The sequence below is a fragment of the Salminus brasiliensis genome, chromosome 8, assembly GCF_030463535.1.
Source record: "Salminus brasiliensis chromosome 8, fSalBra1.hap2, whole genome shotgun sequence".
Taxonomy (NCBI): Eukaryota; Metazoa; Chordata; class Actinopteri; order Characiformes; family Bryconidae; genus Salminus; species Salminus brasiliensis.
This window is the reverse complement of record NC_132885.1, coordinates 41,867,574-41,891,774: the sequence shown is the minus strand read 5'-3', so window position 1 is coordinate 41,891,774 and position 24,201 is coordinate 41,867,574. Positions and strand designations below refer to the sequence as shown.

The following is a 24,201-nucleotide window of genomic DNA, read 5'->3' as shown; positions in this document are numbered from 1 at the left end:
GGCCTCCTGCCCAAACATCTGGCCTCCCTTTCATGGGGCTCCCATATATCCACCAAACCACCAAACTGCAGGATGCCTATGCGTGGATTCTGGGGCCACAGGGACTCCTCCTCCTCGATCACCCATTGCCTATTCTTGCTGTAGATGGGCAGTCACTGGGGTCTGGTCCAGTTACACACTGCACTCAGCCCCTTGCACTATGGATGGGCTCACATGTTGAGGGAGTGGAGTTGTATGTCACTCAGGCCCTCATTTTCAGCTGGTGTTAGGATACCACTGGCTTGAACTCCATAAGACTCGCATCAGCTGGTGTACCAGGTCGGTGTATGCATGGGGACCCAACTGCTAGAGCAATTGCTTGGGGTTCTCAGCACCCATGTCCAAGGTACAGGCACCTCATCAGATTTCATAACACCCTCCTCTTCTCCTGCAGGGGTGAGCTTTTCGAGGATGTAGGGCTCCGTCCTTGTCTTGATTACTGGGGGTTCAATGCAATAACAGTAAAGGACTGCTACCCCTTATGCTTCCCCTTATGCCCACTGCCTTTGAGGCACTCCATCAGGCTTCAATATTTACCAAGTTGGACACGCAGAGCACCTACAATCTCATCCGCACAAGAAAGGGGGGTGAATGGAAGACGGCAGTCATCACTCCCTCTGGGCATTACCAATACTAAGTAATGGCGTTAAGGGACACCCTGAACAGGTTTGTATTCGTGTACCTTGATGACATTTTAATTTACACTCAGTCCCTCAAGGAACATGTAGCACATGTCAGGTGGGCTCTCCAGCTCTTGAGAGCCACCTGTTCATAAAGTTGGAGAATTCAGTGTTTCATGCCGATTTGGTGGTCTTCCTGGGCTTCATTGTGTCCAAGGGTTCCTGATCTAAAATGAAGACAGTAATTGACTGGGCACATCCTATCCCCCTTAGACATGGCCAGTGTTTCTTGGGGTTTGAAACGTCCTCTGGAGTTCTGTGGTGGCTCCCCTCATCGCCCTTACTCAGAAGACCTCAGGACCTTTCCGCTGGGCCACAGAGGGCTAGAAGGTCTTTGAGGATATAAAGCTTCAGCTTACCTGACACAGTTCCACCACCACCCCCTCCATCCCGTAACACTCTAAGAGTCCATTAAAGCATTCATCAACATTTGCTGTAGTTATTTTTCAATTTTATCATTAAAAAGGTCATGAATTCATTACTCAAATGTCTATTTATTGATCTCAAGAAGATCAATAATTTAACCTAGATTGTTAATTGCTGTAGAATCAAAACCTGATGATATTAAATGTACTTCATTTCATGTTTTATTAAAATGATCTGATCTATTTTATATACTTTCTGCTGTTTCTGCTTTTAATTCTTAACTTTATTTCCACAAAACCCCACCCACTAAAACTCTTCCCAGTGAGGAAGAGGTGAGGGTGAGGCGTCTGCAGAGCTGTACAGTCGGGCTGTTCTGTTGAGCTGCTGAGTGAAGTTTTGTTCGGGGGTTTATGGAGATTTCTGAAGCTGGAGAATTCCTCTGAAGGGAAACGATCACTAACTGGATCTACAAACACACTGTCTGACCTGAAGAGAACCTGAAATCAGAGAGTGAGAACTCCACACAACTGAAAGTGAAAGTCTGAGCGTTCTGGCAGGAAGGAGAAGCAGATAAAGAAAATGGCTTCCAGATCTTTCTCAGAGGAGGATTTCTCCTGTCCTGTGTGCTGTGACATCTTCAGGGACCCTGTTGTCCTGCTCTGTAGCCACAGTGTGTGTAAAGAGTGTCTGCAAAGGTTCTGGGAGACCAAAGGATCCAGAGAATGTCCAGTTTGTAGGATAAGATCTTCAATGGAAGTTCCTCCCAGAAACCTGGCTTTAAAGAACCTGTGTGAGACCTTCTTAAAGGAGAGAAGTCAGAGAGCTTCAGCAGGGTCTGAAACACTCTGCAGTCTGCACAGTGAGACCCTCAGACTCTTCTGTCTGGACGATCAGCAGCCTGCATGTGTGGTGTGTCAAACTTCAAGGAAACACACCAACCACAAGTTCTGCCCCATCGATGAGGCTGTAACAGACTGCAAGGTAGGACGATCACAGTTGGTCAGAAATCCAGGAGCTTCCAAATGGTCTCTTTCTCTCTCTTGATAGGGGCTAAACTACTTTTCTTCTGCTACTTGATCTTAGTGCTGCCTTTCAAATCAAATCAAATCAAATCAAATTTTATTTGTCACGTACATAGTCATACACAGTATAACTTGCAGTGAAATGCTTTTTTGACAGTCTGCTCACATCAAGCTATACAATAAAAATCTACATTTAAACTTAACTAAACCTTAACTTAATGAAGTAAAGTAAAGTGCAAAAAGTGCAAAAGAAAAAAATAAAATAAAAATGAAGAAAATAAAAATAGAATAAGTTACATTTAAGTTAAAGAATAGAATATAAAAATGAAAATATAGAAATATAAGCAAAAAAAAAAAAAAGTACAGAATACAAATATACAAATATATATACAGGGATGAAATAGTGCGTGTCTGTGTGTGTGTGTGTGTATATATATACATACATATACATATGTACATATTTATCTGTATGTGAGTGTATGTGTGAGTTAAAAGAAATATTTCCATTGTTGTCTGTAGTGTGTTTTCCGTGAGCCATGGTTGTGTATTGTAGTGAGTGAGGGTCCAGTTCACACCATAGATCATGTGATTCTTTTCCATAGACCAGAAATATAAAGGATCCACCCTCACGTGGTTTAGATCCTATTAGTGACCGATCACTACCAGTGTGTTTATTTAAATAACGAATGCTCTGATCACACCAACGAGATCTATGGTGTTCCACAAGGGTCAATCCTGGGTCCGTTACTGTTTACTCTTTTTATGCTGCCGCTGAGTAAAGTAATCCGTAAACGCCCAGATTTACTCATCAGCTGAACCAAATGAGGACCTTTGTCTCAATAAAATAACGGACTGTCTTAAAGAAATGAAAACTGGATGATGCTCAACTTTTTCTCACTCAGTTCCGATGAGAATATTGATAAAGATCCGGATCCGGATCTCTGTAAAGTTGCTTTATGAAACGTCATTGTAAAAAGCCTCATATCAATTATTTCATTTCTTTCAGGAGGAGATCAGAACTGCTCTGAAGCCCCTAAAGGAGAAACTAGAGATCTTTAAGAAGTGTAAACTGAACTGGGATCAGACTGCAGAGCATATAAAGGTCAGAATGAGAAGATCTTCTGAGATCATGATTCTGAATCTACATCCTTACACAATCAATCACATTTCCTTTGATTGACTCCTTCCTTCCAGGCTCAGGCCCGACACACAGAGAGGAAGATTAAGGAGGACTTTAAGAAGCTTCACCAGTTCCTACGAAAGGAAGAGGCAGCCCGGATAGCTGCACTGAGGGAGGAAGAGAAGCAGAAGAGTCAGACGATGAAGGAGAAGATTGAGAAGATGAGCAGAGAGATATCAGCACTTTCAGACACTATCAGAGCCATAGAAGAGGAGATGGGAGCTGGAGACGTGTCTTTCCTACAGGTGAGGAACATTCAGTCCCATTGAATTGAAGCCAGCTGATTTCGGATCAGTTTCACACTCCTGATTTGATCTGCAGAGCTTCAGAAAGTCATGACTGAGGAAGGTGAAATAGAGGCACTTTTGACTCCAGAGTTTGATTTGGGAAGGGTTTCTACAGATCTCTCATGTTGAGTCAGGTGAAGTGATGTGAAGGATTACAGTTAGGAGACCAAGCACTGGAACATCTGACCACTAGAGGACTAGAGGAAGGGAATCAGGCCTGATTTGGGAATAATCTCTGATGTTCACACGGTGTGAAAGTGCTGTTTACTTTGTTTTACACTGATTAATTAGTCATTAATATTCCCCTGATTGTTTTACAGAACTACAAGACCACCGTGAAAAGGTGAGTGGTGGACCTCCTCTCTCTCTCTCTCTCTCTCTCTCTCTCTCTCTCTCTCTCTGTGGTTCTGAACCCAAAGCTCCAGCAGTTCTGAATGTTCTTCCAGAACCCAGTGCACACTACAGGATCCAGAGAGGCTTTCAGGAGCTCTGCTCAACGTGGGGAAACATCTGGCCAACCTGAAGTTCACAGTCTGGAAGAAGATGCAGGAGATGGTTCAGTTTAGTGAGTCTCACTTTCTCTGTCTTCCTTCTTCTCTCACAATTACACACACACACACACACACACACATGATCACACTCCTGAAATGTGTGTGTTAATCAGTGTATTACATGACTGTATTTCCTTTAGCTCCTGTAACTCTGGATCCCAACACTGCTTATCCTAAACTCCTCCTGTCTGATGATCTGGCCAGTGTGAGAGTCACCACTGAGGAACAGCAGCTTCTTGATAATCCAGAGAGATTTGATCGGTATTTATTTGTTGTTGGATCTGAGAGCTTTAACTCAGGAACACACTGCTGGGATGTTGAAGTTCGAGACACTACGAACTGGATTCTGGGAGTGATGACAGAATCTGCTCAGAGGAAGGGAGATATATTGTCTAGGAGTGGAGTGTGGTATGTGTGGTATAACAGTGGAACATATCAAGCCCGTTCTACACCACAGCCAGACATTTTCCCCTCAGTGTCACAGAAAGTGCAGAGGGTCCGAGTTCAGCTGGACTGGGACAGAGGAGAACTCTCATTCTCTGATCCTCTCACTAACACACACTTACACACTTTCACACACACATTCACTGAGAGAGTGTTTCCGTTGTTTTATACCATCAGCTCTCTTTCTGTCAATTCAGTTAAGTTGAGTGTGTCAGTGAATCAGTTCAGTTGAGTTGATTCAGTCTGTGTGTGAATCAACACTGAGTCTAATCAATACTGAAATGATTGGTTTGTGCAGTCCTCTTAGTACAGTCTGTGCTCATTCCTGTGGAACTATTTGCAAACTCCCAGCACAGTTGCATTCCAATTAATGTCTGGAATGCTGTAGAAATTGAACGATCTTGCAAACTGTCCAAGCCTTCCTATGCGATTCCATAAAACAGCATCCAGGTTTACATCAAGGGGTCTTACTGTAGTTGTTTTGCTTAATCAACATTCTTAAGCACAAAGAATAAAATCTGCAACTTTATTTTACCCAGACTTTTCTTCTGAAAACATAAAACAGTAAAGGGCCTAAAATATAGCCTTGGGGGACACCATCTGGCACGCTTTTAGGCCCTCTAAATATTTCCTATATGAACTAACTAACTGGTAACACCAGTAAGTCAAGTGAGATCTAGACCATGCAAGACCTTTTCTGTCTTAACGGACTTTCATGACTTCATATTATGGTCAATAATATCAAAATACTGCACTCAAATCCAGCAGTTCCAGAGGAAATGCACATCTAGCAATCTTATGAAGATGATACAATAGGTCCCGGTTTAAAGAAGGTGAATACACTCTCTTGTCCCCAACACGTCCTTCTCACTGCGTCCCACCTCTATCAGTTCTTCCTCCTGCTTGACCCACCTCCCTGCAGCCTCCTCACTTTGTCTGGGAGGAGATCTGCAGCTGTGGGGTGCTGATCTGGCTGGACTGTGAGCTGCTGGTGGCTCTCAGCAGAAAGCTGAGCAGCATGTCTTTGGCCCGCGTCGTCTCCAGCTTCTGTTCCCGACTCAGCTGCAGCGTGATCTGGCTCAAGCTGCTCTGCAGAATCTCGGAGGCCATGAGGGGTCGTGGCCCGGCCGGGCCCTCGGTCAGGTACTCTTTGTACAGCTCCAACAGCTTCTGCTCCAGGTAGCTGTTCAGCTGGGAGTTGGAGAGTGGGCGACCATCCTGCAGCAGAGAAGGACGCTCACGCCCGCTGCCCTCCCTCCATCTGGTGGTCCTAGGCTCTGGGACCTGGGGAGGCGGAAGCAAGGAGGGGGGAGGAACATCTCTGGAAAGAAGGAAGGGTCCATGATGGAGGTCCTGCAAGTCACTGCCCTCTGGATCTCCAGCGCTGGGACTGAGGGGCAGGACCTGGCCCCCTGCGATGTGCAGGTCGCTGTAGTGCTGGCAGATGCTGTGGCAGCTGGAAGGCACCAGGAAGGCCTCGGCTCCTGAGGATTCTCCCCTCCCTGGGATGCCTACGCCTGGAGAGAGACGCCGCCAGTCCAGTGGAGAAGAAGACTGGGAGAAGACCCCGCCCTGCTGGGACTGGGTCTCTTCAGAAAAGCTGCTGCTGTGCTTCTTCGGCGATGAGCGGACTGGAGGCAGCATTTTTTGTGCCGATGGGGATGAAGTCAGTGGAGGAGATTTCGGAGATCCTGCTGGGCAGGGAGCAGCAGGGTCCACATGGTCAGAGTCGCTGCATAACGCCATGCGCCAGAGACTGCTTTCACACAGCATCCTTAGTCAAGAAATGATTCAAATTAAGACTCGCATTAATGTACGCAAATTTGTGGATTATTTTAGGAGGCGAAACTACCAAAATGTTTGTGGATAAACTAGGAGGAATATACACTATATGTCCAAATGTTTGTGGACACCCCTTCCATATAATGCATCACAAAGAATAACATCTGCAACTTTATTTTAACCAGCCTTTTCTTCTGGAAACGGAACAATAGAGAGGGGCCTAACATACAGCCTTGGGGGACACCTTCTTGCACATTTGTTAGGCACTCTAACTATTCCCCATTTCTACTGACAACTTGGTAGCACCCGTAGGTGAAGTAAGATCTAGATCACGCAAGACCTTGTCTGCCTAAACTGACTTTCAAGGCTTTCAAGTTTTAGGCATGATGCCAAAAGGTTCATGTTTATCTGCTTCAGAGAGTCCTGTGCTATTGGCGACACAGGGACTAGACAAGCTGTGTATGTGTGTGTGTGTGCATTTGCACATCTGTATGAACAATGGGTGCAGCTGAAATTAGCTGAATGCATTCGTTTGAAGGGGTGTCCATAAATATTTGGACATATTGTGTATTTTTAAAATGATTGATTCTAATATAATTGAATTTATTTTTGAATGAATAATTACACTTCTGGTGCACTACAGAGTGAACAGCTGTTAATTCAGTTGTAAATATGTGATCAGCTCCAAGATGATTCCTAAACTGACAGCCTTACATCTTTATGTCGCCCCTCTTTCCATCTTTACTTGCTCCCTGCCCCTCTTTTGAGCCATGTTAACAAAGTCAGACTCACTACATAGAAGTAAGCTCAGTGACGACCTCCTGTGGGCCAAAGCAATAATGCAAAAGTGCACAGGATGGCATTTCAGCTGTGTTTGCTTTTCCATGTGTAGTGGGTAGCGACATCGCCCTCCCCTGACAGACTAGGGTTTAGCCCCCAACCCACACTCACTCTGACCTTTCCTTTATACTCTACAGGTTGTTATTATTCATAGGTGCTATTCACATATCGCTGCTGTCCAATAAAAAAACACCCTGTTTGAACCCTGTAGCTGGTAACAGACCAATAGAAATGCTCTAAATGACTGGGAATGGCCTCCTATTTACATTACTCTCTAGCTTTTATTGGACATAACGATATATGGTATTGCCTCTTTATCTGTATTATTGCCTCATTACTTTTTTATTATTATTATCCAACTGTATCCTGTATTGTATTGTGTACCATTAACAAATCCACCCGTGCGACTTTAACCCCTTTAAACAGCCAATGGAAAGTACCGAAAGTCTTACTACAGTTACTACTTCTGTTACCAGAGAACAGCCCCTCCAGTATGAGAGGTTACAGAGGTCCCGGGTGTTACTGAGTTATGCACCTCGGAGTGTTAAGATGTTAAACCAACGTGAAGGTCAGTCCACCGGCCGGCAGTGTTTACGATCCTGGCCTATGCTAACTTTTAATGATGGTATTGGAGATTAAATTAAATAATTATATTCATGCATTTAACCTTCACCGGCCCCGGTAACCGCCGTAGGGCCGGGCTCCTGGAGTGTATACAGATATTCTCCAGATACACATTAGTCCTGCTCTTACTGCGGATGTTTCTGGGGCTTTTCCAGGAAGATGACATTCCTAGATTTGTGTTATATTGTTTATCTGTATGATACTTGATTAAAGATTATTATTAAGTATTATTAAAAGTCACAGTGTGTGCAGTTCAAACTAATAGATGAGAAACATGTATCTCCAAATTTATGACTTTTTAGAAGAAGGCAAAAATGTGAATGGAAGTCAATGTAAACCCTGTTCATCCCAAGTCATTTAGTCATTTCTATTGGTCTGTTCATCCAGAATTAGGTATTATTATTCACAGTGTACAGAGCAGCAGCAGGGTTCAAACCATGGAGAAGAGTAAACAGACAAAAATGGAGATACATGGTTTTCATTGGACAGCAACAATTCGTCGATCTCTGAATTGTTTAAGTGCTAAAATTGTTCTGATCAGTTTTTACTACGACTGCTCATATATGTGAAGTTATATAATTTTTTTTATTTTTTTATTATAGATACATTTACTTTATTATACCCCCCCCCCCCCCCCATATCTCAATATCTAATTTTCATGTTCCCTTTTTTCAAGGATAAATCAATAAACAAATGCACTGACTGCACTTGCTCAGTAATCCAGTGTAGATCCAGCCTCTCATTGTGGGAATAATAGAATCTCTGAAGCTCACCTCCTGGTCCAGAATCTGAGTGGAAGTGATGCTATGAAGAGCTGCCGATAGCCGAAAAGCTCTGTTCCGTTGAGCTGAGAGCTGAAGTGAGAGGAGCGTTCCTCTCCCTGGGTTTAATGCGGCACTGAATGGAGAAGTGAAAGCAGTGTGAGGGACATCACCACACCATGTGGAGTTCCCTATGTGCTATCTTTGTTGCGGTACTCCTTTACACTTTATGCTACGGCTGGGAGAACTTTGATTTCACTGGTAAAAGTAAAAGTTTCTTGAGGAGCTTTTAGGGATTCTTCGATTTAAAACTGTGGAGGAACCTCTTAAGGTGCTTTTGAGGAACCTTCAAGGAACCCTGGCCTTCTAAAAACCTTCATCCATAGTTTCTAATTGACAAAGCTCCAAAAGTTCCTCAAGAAGCTGGGCTGATATTGGTTGATTAGTTCTGCACACCAATGGAAGGTATTGGATGGGTGAGAATGTAGTTCCACGGTTCCACAGCTCCATGCTGGGTGGCTGTATACCCCTCTAACTGATGGCTGATGTTGAGCAGTGAGATCCTGGGCAGGGAGATTCTGGGCAGGGATGCTCATGTGGGGATGCTACAGAGCCACTGCCATTGCTTTTTCCATGGAGATTTCACAAATGGCAGTAGTGGGTGCATCTTATCAGTCTTTAGAAGGGGTGTCTGGATACTTTTGGACATACAGCGTGTGTGTATATGGACTGAAAGAATGGCATTAGGCAATTGCACACCTGTTCTCCACACGCATACAATACAGAGCTTCTGTTTATGTGGAAAGAGGAAGATGTTAATATTAGTTTCACTGGAAACCAAAGAAGAGGTTAATCAGTATCAGACGACCCCTCCTCTACTGCACCTGCTGCTTACTCACGTACCGCCCCGTGTGGTGTAGCCCCCCTCTCTAGGTTTATTCATTCTGATCTGAGTACATTTTAGCTGTCAGTGTAGACCACCAGTCCACCAGGAGTCAGGTCTGGAGTCAGGTCAGAAATCAGGTCGGGAATCAGGCCTGGAGTCAGGTGGGGAGTCAGGTCTGGAATCAGGTCAGGAGTCAGGTCGGGAGTCAGCTCTGAAATCATGTCGGGAGTCAGGTCTAGAGTCAGGTCGGGAGTCAGGTCGGGAGTCAGCTCTGGAGTCAGCTCTGGAGTCAGCTCTGGAGTCAGGTCCAGAGTCAGGTCGGGAGTCAGGTCGGGAGTCAGCTCTGGAGTCAGGTTGGGGGTCAGGTCGGGAGTCAGGTCGGGAGTCAGCTCTGGAGTCAGGTCTGGAGTCAGGTCCGGAGTCAGGTCCAGAGTCAGGTCCAGAGTCAGGTCGGGAGTAAGGTCGGGAGTCAGTTCGGGAGTCAGCTCTGGAGTCAGCTCTGGAGTCAGGTTGGGGGTCAGGTCGGGAGTCAGGTCTGGAGTCAGCACTGGAGTCAGGTCTTCTTAACTGTTTAGCAGCAACTAACACCCAACAACAACCAAGTGATACCCAATCAACCACCTAGCATAACATAGCAACCACACAGCAACACCTATGGTGATCACCGGGGATACCATTATGCCATAGCAACCATCTCATCACATCACAGCTACAGCCAGGGATATAGAAGGAATTGTTTGAGTCTGGATGGATGTAGAACAATAAATAAATAATTAATAACATTTTTTTATTTATAGGGCAGCTCCCAGATGATTGCTAGGGTGTTGCTAGGTGGTTACTATGTCATGCCAGGCTGTTCCTGGGGTCTCACTGTGTTGTAAGTTGCTGCTAAACAGTTGCTATGACATCCCTGGTTGTAGTTATGATGTGATGAGGTGGTTGCTATGGTATAATAGGCTGATGGTAGAGTTTTGCTTGGTGTTTGCGATGGTGTCCCCGGTGATCGCTATAGGTGTTGTTGTGTGGTTGCTATCTTGCACTAGGTGGTTGCTTGGGTATCACTTGGTTGATGCGTTAGAAATGACCTGCTGGGTTCATTCTGAATAACCCTCTCTACGTCTGATCTATGTGGTGTTCAGCAGTACTTGAGGGGAAACATTAGCCAGCAGCAGGTAAGCAGGTGAGCAGGTAAGCAGGTAAGCAGGTGAGCAGGTGAGCAGGCTCAGGTGTCACGCTCACCTGCTGGACAAGAGCACATGGTAAAGTAGCTACTATGAACGTTAGGGAATGAACTTAAACAAGGGTACCAAGACCTTGCAGAACTTGGGACTGGTGTTGGAAGCGTTGCCAACACCGAAATCGTTTCTAAGGACCATCACCGGTCATCAGATCTGACCAATCGTGTTTAACTGTGTGAAGTTTAATACGGTTTGGGTCGATCCATTATTAAAGCCCGGGTTTGGGTTACAGACCTGGTTGCTATGTCTACAGAAAAGGTCCACAGAAACACACAGACCACATGTGCATGACTTAAGCACCATGGACAGTGGATCAGCTCCAAATTTGAGCCCCGGTCCATAAGGTACAGGAATGTAAGCTCTTCGGAAGTTCTGGTGTACAGCAAGTCTCTGCAAAGAGGGAATGGATGTGGACCAGCAGAATCGTCTGAACAGGTACCATACTGACAGTACGCCGAGGACCCGGTGGCTTTGCTTGCCGTGATGTTCAAGAAGATCAATGCCGTTTTCCGCCCCAACCACGGGCACCGGTCCCAGGAGGACTACCACAATGCCTGCACCGTAAAGCTGGTGCGCAGCACATCTATGCTCGTGGTCGGGGAGAAGAGCGGTGTGCGGCAAGACTCCACCCTGAAGAGGAGTGTTAGTGCGGTCAGTGTGGAGTCCAGCACGGCTCTGTACTACTACCATAGGCGAGAGGACAGGGTATGGCTTTACTCCCAGAACCAGAACTGTCTGGAGTACCTACAGGAACTGGTGGCGCTCCGACGACAGTACACCAAGAGCATCAGTGACCTCAAGCATGCGGAACGTCGAGAGACTGTCTCTGGCAAGAAGAAGCCGGCACCACAGCCGCCACGGCCGCCACGGCACAGAACCGTCCAGGTAAGGTCCTGATTCCCTTTGATTGCTGTATGGTCGTGGTGACCAACTCTCCTCCTGGAGATCTATAATCCTGGAGGTTTCAGGTAGGGTTCATTCTAATAAATGCATTCAGATGCACTAAGCTACACCCATTGCTGACACAGATGTGCAAATGCACACACACAGCTTGTCTAGTCCCTGTAGAGAAGTTCTGCTAATAGCAGGTCAACATCATGAACCTATTGGCACCATGCTGCCTAATGCTGCCAGGCGTGGGCTAGTAGAGGGGTATAAAGCCCCCCAGCATTGAGCAGTGGAGGCACTGTGTTCTCTAGAAAGATGGTGCTGGTGCTCCATCAGATTTTGGGATGAGCTGGGGAGTTGGGGATGATGAGATGGGGTGGTGATCATCCGTCCAACACCTCACTAACGCTCTTGCTGCTGAATGCAATCGAATCCTCACAGCAATGCTGTACTCCAAAATCTAGTAGAAAGCCTTCTTCCCTGGACAGTAGAGACAGTTACTCCACCAAAAGCAGGATCAGCTCTTTTTAATAGCTTTTTTTTTTTTTTAGAAATGATGAGCAATACTCGGAAGTGTGCCAATACTTTTGTCAATATAGACCAAACAGATATTAGACTCATCCTGAAACTGTAAGACTGAGGCGTTTTCCTTTTTCTCCCCCACATGAACCTCAAAGCGTTCCAGTCCAGAGCCCTCAGCTCCACCAGTCCCCAATGAAGAGGACACGCTGCAGTTCTTCGATGCAGTTATTGCAAGCTGCGACGCTGAGCGCAGCAGAAAACCCCATGTGGATGACGGCCATGCCGACGTGGACTTTGTAGGTATGGGCTCATTTGATGAACATCTTCATAACATCATATTTTCGTACCCAACACTTAATACCTGACGTCCCACCAGCTTAAAAATATCACAGGGAGGCCTTTACGGTACGTTCGCTTAGGCTGTTCTCGCTCTCTTTTTAATGTGAGCTTGTATGCAACATTCGTCTATACAGTTCATGCTCCTAAACTGGCGCAGCTGTTTAAGTGACGGTTCGGTTACGAGGATCTTCATCAGCGTCACTGGAGCTAGCAAGGAGCTCACTGAGAATGCGATCCAGCTCGCTGTAAAAAGGGTGCATTATTAGGCCACGCCTACTTCTTTGGTTTGCGTCCTTGGTTTATTTAATCTTTGAAGCTTTTAATTTAACTTTGACGCAGCAGCAGCAGCAGCGCCCTCATGTGTTAGGAAGTGGTCATTAAAATTTGGGCCTTGAGGTCTGCTGCTTAGCTATCCCACCACTACCTCATGCCTCACTGCTGTCTGTAGGCTGTCTGTCTGTCTGTAGGCCCTTGTCCCTTCTCCTCAGCGAATGTGGAGTTGGATTGACGTCCTTACACATGATGGGTCATTTCATAAACCAGTATCAACAATACCAATGTCTGATTGACTCTCTGGTCTTCTCTCCAGTGGCTACCAGTACGTGTGAACATGACCTCCACTCCAACTGGGTTTTGCGGGACCCTCGGCGGATCTCCATGGACGAGTCTCGCCTGAAGCAGGCAGACCTGAGCTCAGAGCAAGGCGCCTGGAAGAAGGTGATTGGTGGGACCACAGGTGCTAGGCGTCTGCAGAGAAACCCCATCCACCTGCCCAAAGTGGTAGAGAGCGCCTTCCAGACCTTGCGCTTCAAACCCAAGCTGAAGAAGAAAGATTAGCCCGTGGGATTAAAAGAGTTCAGTCAGAACTTCAACCGCGAGGATTCAACAGAACGGGCCCTTATTGTGGATTAACCAGCCACAGATTTCAGCTCCTGTGTGGGCTCGGTGACGAGTGGTGTTGTATGTTGTATTGGATATGGGAAGAAACTAGAGAAGCAGCTATTTCAGGTAGCCAAGGCTAATCATAAGCCACTAACAAACGGTGGTAGATGATACTACAGCTGGTGGGAAGAGGCTGAGTTGTGAATTGTGGAACATGGAAGTGAGCTGGTGACGTAATACTGGGGTCCTGGAACTCCCTCACTGGCCCAGTTTCATCAATTATCCATGATGGGTCTCGAGTTTCAGCTGCTCTCAACAGCACTGTGCTCAGGGCATGACCAAGCTGTAGACGTTCCCTTCATAGAGTTTTCCAGCCTGAGTAACAGGACTCTTTCCTGCTAACAAACAAACCTCAGGTCGAGATTCGTCTGCTGATCTGTCAGCGATCTGATTAATCAGTCAGTCGATCCAGACGTTGAGAGACAGGCTGAAAAGCACAGCGGGGTCTTCATGCCATTTCCAGGATCCTTTGTTGCTGCTGGACATGGATCGGATGACTGAAACCTGGTAACGGATGGCCTACTCAAACCTCAGAAGCTGCTCTGGGTGGAGTGTGCTGGTTTCCCTGCAGACCAGGATACAATGGAGTTGTGAACTGGGGTAAACCCATGTTCTGTATTCCATGGAGAACAGTGTTGGACCATTACAGTACAACCCAGATCATCAAAAGAGTGAGTTTAGAGTGTTTTGATTGGTTCATTGAGGTTCATGAGGACTGCTTTAAGGTCATGTTGGGTTGGGTTGGCCTCCCAGGCAGGGATAAGGCCTAGTCCTGGACAGCTACGCAGCATTCTGAATGGAGACTCTCCATTGAAAGGAAAATGTAGTCCGGGACTAGGCTCAGTCTCTGTCCAGGAAACTGATTCATCCGCAGATCATCCCGACTTGTCACGTCACCCCAACCCAGGTTTGTTTTACCTAGAAGTATGATTTGGAAAAGCTGATGCTGTGGTGAGATGATCTCACCTTGTGTTTTTCAATAAAAGCTCAGTAAGAGGAAGATGTCGCACGTTCCCCGCTAGTTTCTTTTTCACAGAAAAGAGGAAACAGGGTTTAGATTTCGTGCCAGTTCAGGAAAGCCCCATAATATCACCATGCAGGTGCCAGATGTTTTAACCAACCATCACAAATAAATAAGTATGCTGGTGCTACATATATATTCAATTCATATACATATATAAATAAAATATAATATATATATGTAAAATAAAGTGTGTATATATATATATATATATATATATATATATATATATATATATATATATATATATATATACGCATATACACAATCTATGTATACACATATACATACATTTACGGCATTTAGCAGATGCTCTTATCCAGAGCGACTTACAAGGTTACTTGTATTACAGAGGGCCAATGCAGTGTTAGGAGTCTCGCCCAGCGACTCTTATTGGTGTAGCGCAGCACAATCACCCCGACTGGGAATCGAACCCCATTCTCCCACATGGTGTGGTAGACCCAGTGTCAGGTAGTGGTGTTATCTGTTGAGCCACACCAACCATACCTAGTGTGTGTGTGTGTGTGTGTATATATCACACACACACACTAATATATATGTTTAAAAAAGTATATAAAATAATGTAATGTGTATATATATGTAATTAGTGTATAGTGTGTGTATATGTGTAATATATACACACACACACACACACACACATACATATATACATACAGTACCTACCAAAATTGCTTCAAGAAAGGACAACCAGTGAACTGGTAAGTGACCAGGGCTCATGGAAGTATGTGAGGAGCAATGGCCAGCCCATCTGTGGCTGCTGTGCACTGGATTGACTCTTATTCTGGAAAACGTAGTCAACAAAGGAACTGAGGATTTTCTCTTTTTTATATTTTATTAACAAAAACACACACACACACACACACACACACACACACACACACACACACACACTCAATTCTTCTCCTTTTTGACTTTCGGACTAAAGAAGGCTGACATGCTCTTCATGCCAGATTTGTCCACTTTGGCCAGAGACTTCTGAGCTGCCGTCATCTTCTTCGGAGGCTAAGAGGGTAAAAACAAACGTCCAAGTAACTCACACAGTGACCTGACGGCAATACCACTCAGCTAGTGCAGGACGTAAGAGTGACAGGAAGAGGGACAGGCCACAGGCAGAGTGTCCAGCAAAGCATCAATCAATCACATGCAAAAATCTCACATTATCTTCAGGTCTGTTTTCTCACTCACTTTTCGGGCGAAGTCGGCGCTGTTGAATTTGGTGTAGTCTTCTCCCGCCTCCACAGGCTTATCAGACAGTTTCCTTTTCTGTTTAAGACAGCAATCACAACACCAGCAGACGCTCTCGTGAAACCAAGCCTAAGTCATACAACCACCACCACCACCACAACCCTGGGCTATACACCAAACATTGGTTAACTGGTTAATATCAACTGGGAACTACCATCACAACAGACTCACAGCTGCTCCAGAGCATCCAGTTTCATTGATCACGATTTGATCATTGATTCTAGATTCATAATTAGATGAACCGATACGCTCTTGTTCCTCCATACTACATATTTAAAAATCACACCTTTTACAGCATTACGTTGTACACTGACCCTCATTTCCCCACCAGTGCAGCAGACATTGAATAAGGCCTACTTTGCACATCCCCAGTCCCAATTCACTGGACTTGATGGGGACTTTACTGATTTAACTGGTTGAGCCACTTTGGAAATTCGGTCCATTATAACCCATATCAATCTTTGCCTCAACGTTTATTCGTAATGCAAAGCAGATCAAGTGAATGGAAAAATATGAGCAGGTAAAGCGAGGGGGATTAACCAGCAGTAGAACCATGAAGTGCTGCGATTTGACTGTGGAGCAAAGCTTTCCAACGGCATTTTAGTATGCATTAAAAAAAGACCACACCAGTGGGCAGACGTCAATTTCTGAGAGCACAGAGATAGCAGGGAGGAGAAGAAGAAGAGACACTGGGATCAGTGCAACGGTCCAGCTGGTTTACCTTAGAGGGAGGCTCCACATCTTTAGGGCTGGATATTTCTGGCAACCTGTTTACAGAAGGTCGTAAAAACAGAGGTACAAATGAATAAATTTTTGTTAAAATGATAAACAGTGTGTATTTACAGTACCGGCAGCTGCTGGATGTGCGCTGTGCTTTTCTTGCACCTAGAGGAAACCACTGGTGCTAAAAGCTATTATAGTACGTGAGTGTGTGCATGTGTGTGTGTGTGTGTGTGTACACTCACTGCAGGTGTTTGTGAAGGCCTTTGCTCAGTTCTTCACTGATGTACTCTGAGATGAGTCCATGAGCGTAGCGCAGGTAGTCTTCTACAACGAGAACAGGCTGCTTTAACATCATACAGAACATAACATCAAGAAAATTAACTTCATAAGCGGCTTGTGTTCACATACACCCATCAGCCGTAACTGCAGCACCACTGACAGGTGAGGTGGATCTATGTATTAGGCAGCGAGTAAACAGTCAGTTCTTGAAGGTGATGAAGGTGCTGAAGCAGGAAAAATGGTCAAGCCTAAGAATCTGAGACACTTTGACAAGACCCAGACTGTAAAGTTCTAGATAATGACTGGGTCAGAACATCTCCAGAACATCAGGCATCAGGTCCTGTGGGGTGTTCCTGGTATGCAGTGGTCAGTACCTACCAAAGGGGCTCCAAGACTGGACAACCGATGAGCCGGTGACAGGGCACCTAAGGTTCACTGATACTCCACTGTAAGTCCCACCTCACCACTTAGAGGACTTACAGGAAAGAACAATCTGCTGCTGACGTTAGTCTTCATGCCAGAGACCACAGCAGGACACCTTCAGAGGTCTTGTGGCGTCCGTGATTGGTTATGGGGGACCTACTCAATAATAGGGAGGTGGTACTAATGTTATGGCAGATCAGAGTGTGCAAAAGCCTGCATGCAGGGATGCTGTATAGTGGGGGAAGTTAGGACGATTCAAAGGGTCTGTGACTGACAGGGGCCCTAAAAATGTTATTAATTATATTCTTTTATATATGAAAGAAATATGAACAGAGGTATAAACCACAGCTGGTCAGATGATGTCAACATGGTGCAGCTTTGACTTTTTCGACGTTTTTTTAATTGAATTACTATATCTGCCATTACTGACTATTAACTCTGGGCTACTTTACCTTCAGTGGCATCTGTTTCCTGTTTGACTCGGACATAAGTAGTGGACTTCACTGCTCCGCCTACAGAAATATCAGTCTTCTTAAGGGCACTCACTGTATTCTCAACCTGAGAAGACAATTAAAGAGACTATGTCAAGACTTTATGAACAAATCTGGAGAATATACATCACCCAACACAATAATATTGAAGTAAGCACACTCATACGCTCATATTAGGCTAGGCTTGTCACGATGACTAATATACGGACGATATATTGCCCTAGAAATAATTGCGATACACTTTATTGTCATTTTATTCAACGGATATTGAAATTAATAACTTAATATCATAATGATGTAAGTACACACTTTTAAAGCATAATGGACCTGTAATTATTTAACTATTAAGAAAATAGACTTATTTAATCAACGCTGACACACTGGCTCATTTACGTTAATGGGCTCTCTTCACTACGTAAACACAACAAGGCAACATCGAGGTCAAATAAATGATCAAGGTCAAGTCCATTCATTGGTTAGCAAGTCCATAACGCAATAATTATGACCGGCCTCCACAGGTCCTGAGGATACCTTCAGTTTGTGGAGTTTGACCCGCAGATCAATCAACAATCAACCCATACTACAAACCTTCCTCTTCAGCCACTCCATGGTCTTCTCCTGGTTATATCGGTGAAACTTCTGACTGCCCACCTCTACCAGATAAAAGCAAACCAAACAAAGTTACACATCCAATAAACTCTCATTGAAGCTTTACACAGGACACAATACAGGCTGCAAACCTTTCTCATCCGCCACATGGTGAAGGGAGTCCGACGCCTGTGTGCATTTCAGCAGCCTTCTGCAACCTGGGTAATCTTCATCCATCACCACCTGCTGCAGCGGCTGGAACTTCCCCTGTCAGACATGAAAACTCATGAGCAGTGAGAGAGGCCACAAGTCCAGAAACCACACTATTATAAATAGATGTCCACCAAGACTGTCAGACATAAGAACAGTTTTTACCCTCAGGCCATCGCCTTCCTCATCAGCTACAGGCCACAGATACTACTGATAAACTATTGTCACTCTTATCCTACAGTTACTGCATTACTGCACCATTACTCATCTCATATGTACACTGCTGGGTAACACAGTATTTCATCTGTACAGTGCTGTATACAGCGGTTCTGTGATTTATACTGTAAATCACACTGTATAGAAATGTCCTCGTAAAGTCTATGTATACTGTGTATATTATTGTTCAATACGGTGTATTGTCTGTAAATTATATGCAGAGTAGCTGGTAACACTACAGAGTCACTAACAAATTCCTTGTGTGTGTGAATATACTTGGCCAATAAATCTGATTCTGATAATCCCACATCTACTATAAAATGTAGTTATTAATACTATACTGTAGTGTATCTGTGTCTCACAGTGCTTGTGGACCTCGATTATTGCCAAGGTAATTTGAAGACAGCCACTCTTATAGCTCTTACAGCTGGTAGTTCTGGATGTCAATAATGACCATTTACACTGAACTGCATTATAAAATAACTGGATTTCGGGAGCAGGAATGCCTGAAGCCCCTCCTCCCTAATCTAACATCCTAGAAATTCCATCCCTACCTTCTTTACATGTCTACAACATGTCTGCACAACCCTCCACCACCTCCCTTTTAACCCAGTCACCCATCATTTCTGATACTAATTGTACTACGCTGACTGTATGTACAAGTTTACCTCCACTCCACCGCTCTGCAGGTACGGCAACACCAGAAACACTGGATCAACAGGGGTTACGTATAGCAGTCTGCCATCTATGAAAACACACAGACAAGATCAGGCTTTTTTTTTTTTACGAAACTCTATTAGTGCTTATCAATTAATTTGTAGGACAAAGCCAAAAACTTTTGGGCACTTTTTTTTATATAAATAAATTTGACCAATTCTTCACCTATTTCTCCCCAATTTGGACCGCCAACTACCAAACCTGCCCATACTCTCCCCTGACACTAGTGATGGTGGACGAACACACAGGCCATTGTGCTCTCTCTGGGCCTCGGCTGCCGATGGCTAGCCAGCGATCCTCCCATCATAGTGACAGCGCCTTACTCCGCTGGACCACTCGGGCCAATTTTTCCCACTTTTAAGTGTTAATGCTGTACAGTCCTGACAAACAGTGCATGCTCACCTCTCTGGACCATCTGTCCAACAAACCAAGACCGGAACTCTTCAGCAAAGGCCTTCACCTCATACACACGCTCATCCCCACTGCTGAACAGGTACTGAGAAGCAGAGCCTACGACACACAAAGGCTGGTAAGTCGTCTTACTGGAAGACCACAGTGACCTATACACAGTCCTACTGCAGTTATACAAGGATATGGAAGGCAACCTGTGGCTGGGTTCTTGAGTTTGACGAAGGTTGGATCGCCATCGTGGGCCTTTTCCGTTTCCAGCGCCGACTCTGTTCACAAGAACATGTAGGAAAACGTAGGGTTTAAAAAAGCTGGTCATCTAGATTCACACAGACCCTATCCTTATATCTCACCCAGCGTAGCGTAGCTGTCATACTGGAAGAGAAAACATACCCCATACAAAATGCAGTAATAATAAAAAATAATATAAATAATTAATAATAATAATTTTCAAGCAAATTGCTTATTTGTTTAATTTAATGTTTAATATGCAAAAGTAAAGGAATGTAAAATATTATTTTCTCTCAACACAAATGTCAAATTAATTTTTTATTTTTAGTATTTAATTAAATTTGCACACAGTCAACTTGGAGGCAATATCTTAATTTTGTTAAATGCTCATTTAAATATAATAATATTTACATTTTTGTTATGGAGAAAAAAGGGGAAATGTAGGACTTTTATTTTGAAGTCGATACATTAGCCTTGGTATTAGGTGGTATCGAATGGAAAAGTAGTGTTGCAGTATAGAAATACGGTTAAATAAATATGTTAAAATGTTAATTAAGTATTAATGTGATACTGTTAATTGTTTAAAGAGTTTTTATACTAAAAAAAAACTAAAAACTTGCGTTCAGCAGCTTGTTTTTGGAATTGTCCGTTCCACCTTAAATGCTGCAGCAGTTACGTTCTGGCGCCTAGGGCGCCAGAACGTAACTGCTGCAGCATTTAAGGTGGAACGGACAATTCCAAAAACAAGCCAAATTTGCGCTGCCATCCGTGCTGGCTCACACACACAGCTCTCATACCTGCAGCAATGACAACCCAGCTGTCATTAGCGGTGTGTGTCGAGCGTTTCTTCTTGCTTGTCATCCTTTACAGTCAGTTTCTCTCCGCTCGGTTCAGACACTGAACTCCTCCAGCGCCACACAAAAATGGCGACAGGCTTTCTCAGGAGTTCCCGGAGGGGTGTTCATATTTTCCCCACAAAGCGATCTAGAAAAACCCGTAAAACGTGCCAACAACATAAAACGCATGTCATTATCTACCATATTTAACATCATCTGGACTCGAACATCCTCTATCTACGTTATTTACGCGACAATTCACCTCAGAGTTGACTTCCACCCCCCCTTTTTTGGTACGTGGTACGTTCCACACCGCGCCAGTAAACAGCAAATTTGGCGCGAAGGATTCGCTTCAGTAGGGGAGCCTGGATCGCGAACTGACCTGTTGGGGGGTTGAATGCCATCAAATCCTCACAGCAATGCTTCAGAATTGAGAGGATTTTTTTTAATTAAATGACCTCAGCAACCTCGAATTGTATAATAGAGAAATAATAATTAATGAATTCAATTTATGACATTTAATTTAATCATTTTAATGTACCTATTTGCGAATTGTTTAAGCGTTATAACACAGATGTCCACTAGATGGCGCCAAAGTCTTAGGCACTTTCTAATGGAAATAATATTTGTAATTAATTAATGGATTAATTAATTAATTAGCACCGTTTGTTTAAAAGTATCATCAGCGTTTGTGTGTGGGTTAACAGCATAGAGGACTAGTACTCATAGTCTTCCTCTTTGTGTGTCTCTGTCTGGGTCATGTGAGGGCAGACACTGCAGACGGGTTTCGTCACACTCTGCTGATCACCCCAGCCAAAAGACACTCACTGACTCATCTGAGCCTGTGTGTGTGTGTGTGTGTGTGTGTGTGTGTGTGAGAGAGAGAGAGAGAGAGAGAGAGAGAGAATGGAAGACATGGATCCCCCCTCGTTGGTCAGTGGTTATTTAGGTCATGTGTGACCTGGTGAGCAGGCCGTGAGGGGAGAATGAAGGGTCCTCTGTCTGGGGGATGATCATAAACTACCCCCGAGCATTTTGGGAGCTGGAAGTTCATTAAAGGTGGGAGACAGAAATCAATGGAGGAGAGCAGTGTGATGTTTGGAGGAGAAAGAGAGAAATATCAATCCCCTGGTCTTTGTTGTTTAAGCTGGTCATCCAGGTTTGATGGACTAGCTGGTCTATCAGCATGACCCACGTCAAGCTGGGCATACTGGTTGACCTTTTGGCAAAGCTGATTGATCAGCATGGTTATGTTGGTCATGCTGGTCAAACAGCATGGTCATCTTGACCATGATGGTCAACCATTATGGTCTAGATGGTCATGCTGGTTGACTAGTATTGCCATGATGATCATGCTGGTCAACCGGTATGGTCATGGTGGTCATGATGATCATACTGGTTGACCACCACGGTCATGATGGTAATGCCGATCAACCAGTATGGTCATGAAGGGAATGCTTCTCATGCTGGTCAACCAGTATGGACATAGTGGTTATGCTGGTTGACCACCATGGTCATGATGGTCATGTTAGTTGACCACCACAGTCATGCTGGTCATGTTGGTCAACCAGTATGGTCATGATGGTTGATCACCATGGTCATGATGGTCATGTTGGTCAATCAGTATGGTCATGCTGGTCATGCTGGTTGACCACCATGGTCATGATGGTCATGTTGGTTGACCACCACAGTCATGCTGGTCATGCTGGTCAACCAGTATGGTCCTGCTGGTTGATCACCATGGTCATGATGGTCATGTTGGTCAATCAGTATGGTCATGCTGGTCATGCTGGTTGACCACCATGGTCATGATGGTCATGTTGGTTGACCAGCGTGGTCATGATGGTCATGCTGGTCATACTGGTCTACCATACTGGTCTAAAGCGTCCCGACTGTGAGAGTAACAGGACAAGTAGCTTCAGCATCAGAGAGACAGTTCCTGACCAAAGAGCATAAGGGGAAGTATAAGTGAGGACAGTGAGTGGACACACCAGGGATAAGGGACGGGACAGTGAGTCTGGGATCTGGCATGAGTTTGATGTCATCAGTGATGTCATCCCATGCAGCCGACCACCACTGCTCGGAAACCCGGAGAAATTTCCTCTGACTCTGCACACCACAGGAACGGCCGGAATTCTCTGATCACCAGGGAGGAATTCCTACAGCTGGAATATAGCTACACACACACACACACACACACACACACACCTAAATCACTTTGATGACATGACCTCATTATAAGTGCTAAAGTAATCCTGTTACCTCACACACACACACACACACACACACACACACACACACTCACACACACACACTGCTTTGTCCCTGATAATGCTGGTGACACTGCTGGGCTGTGATTGGCTCGCTGTCCAGACGTTTTCAGGCCTTCTGCTTTACAGCGTCCAGCTGATGAGCACGGGCGTTAAAGGGGCAGTTTGGTGGAAAACCAAATGATCATGATTGATCTCTGAGCCCGGATTCAACCGACCAATCAAGACATGTTTGGTATCTGACCTGAGCTTCTTTAGTTTCCGACAGGAGATGCTAAGCTAACATTGCTAACAAACACTGGACTTGGACTGTCACCAATCTCTGTCCCAAAAACGCGTGTCTCTCAAAACTCATCATCGTAGAACCTATTTTGGTGTTATGTAGAACCTTAAGGAACCTCATACAACAGAACTCTTCGACCAGAGAGGTTAGACATGTGCAGTAACTCGAGAAACTCTGTACTTCTCCTTTAAGGAACCCTCCTTAAGAAGGTTCTTTAGGAAACCGGAACTAGCTCTTCTGTGGAATCACCTGAAGAACCTATGTGAAAAATATTGACCTTCTTAAGCCTCTGTGTGAAACATACAGTGCAAAGCGCTCTAGATAGTACTGAAAAGAGGGTTCTTTGACTTATATACAATAGTAGAACCCTTCATGAAATCTTTATAGAACTTTATAGAACAGGGGAAGAACCGAACCATTCAACCAATCAAAGAGAACCAATTAGAAAAGGCTTCAAAACCACAAACAAGATGTTTTCGATTCTGGTGGAGAATCATTTCAGCACTTGAAAGGGTTCTTCAAGGTGTCATGGTTCTATAACAGTGGTAGAACCATTGCCTTTGCTAAAGAACCCAGACAGATTCAGTAAGTTGAACTAAGTAACAACATTTCTGGAATATTCCTTCTAAGAACCGTTCATTGAAAGGTTCTTTAGGGTTTAGGGTTCTTTGACTTGAAACAGTAGTAGAACCCATTTTCACCCTCTATATAGAACCATCTTCCTTTAAAGGACCTTACAACAGGATTTCCATCCTGAGGAAAAAAACATTTAACCAAGTAAAGAACCATTTGGAATTGATATGGTTCTGTGAGTTGTTCTGGTTCTAAACAGAACCACAGCCTTTATT

The 24,201-nt window shown here is 44.5% G+C and overlaps 4 protein-coding genes across 5 annotated transcripts; 2 read left to right on the top strand and 2 right to left on the bottom strand.

Annotated features, from left to right (window-relative positions):
* The first annotated feature begins 1,439 nt into the window (after positions 1–1,439).
* On the top strand, positions 1,440–5,613 carry LOC140561436 (E3 ubiquitin-protein ligase TRIM35-like). Its single transcript, XM_072686648.1, has 6 exons — positions 1,440–2,066; positions 3,114–3,209; positions 3,302–3,532; positions 3,895–3,917; positions 4,021–4,139; positions 4,266–5,613. Exons 1-6 carry the CDS (start codon positions 1,665–1,667, stop codon positions 4,799–4,801), a joined length of 1,407 nt encoding a protein of 468 aa, XP_072542749.1. The 5' UTR covers positions 1,440–1,664; the 3' UTR covers positions 4,802–5,613.
* Positions 4,442–8,657, bottom strand: LOC140561437 (TLR adapter interacting with SLC15A4 on the lysosome). Its single transcript, XM_072686649.1, has 2 exons — positions 8,589–8,657; positions 4,442–6,343 (listed from the first exon to the last, which is right to left on the bottom strand). The coding sequence occupies exon 2, from the start codon at positions 6,340–6,342 to the stop codon at positions 5,497–5,499; it is 846 nt and encodes a 281-aa protein (XP_072542750.1). The 5' UTR covers position 6,343; positions 8,589–8,657; the 3' UTR covers positions 4,442–5,496.
* Positions 8,658–11,086: 2,429 nt separating this feature from the next.
* LOC140560760 (uncharacterized protein C13orf42) lies at positions 11,087–13,286 on the top strand. Its single transcript, XM_072685287.1, has 3 exons — positions 11,087–11,585; positions 12,266–12,410; positions 13,039–13,286. The coding sequence occupies exons 1-3, from the start codon at positions 11,184–11,186 to the stop codon at positions 13,284–13,286; spliced, it is 795 nt and encodes a 264-aa protein (XP_072541388.1). The 5' UTR covers positions 11,087–11,183.
* Positions 13,287–15,255: 1,969 nt separating this feature from the next.
* Positions 15,256–20,874, bottom strand: rnaseh2b (ribonuclease H2, subunit B). 2 transcript variants are annotated; one of them, XM_072685285.1, is made up of 11 exons: positions 20,762–20,874; positions 19,931–20,002; positions 19,728–19,835; positions 19,277–19,353; positions 18,335–18,449; positions 18,183–18,247; positions 17,556–17,661; positions 16,644–16,725; positions 16,400–16,445; positions 15,619–15,696; positions 15,256–15,435 (listed from the first exon to the last, which is right to left on the bottom strand). In XM_072685285.1, exons 1-11 carry the CDS (start codon positions 20,823–20,825, stop codon positions 15,325–15,327), a joined length of 924 nt encoding a protein of 307 aa, XP_072541386.1. In that variant the 5' UTR covers positions 20,826–20,874; the 3' UTR covers positions 15,256–15,324. The 2 variants fall into 2 exon arrangements, with proteins under 2 accessions (XP_072541386.1, XP_072541387.1); XM_072685286.1 differs by lacking the exon at positions 15,619–15,696.
* Positions 20,875–24,201: the final 3,327 nt, after the last annotated feature.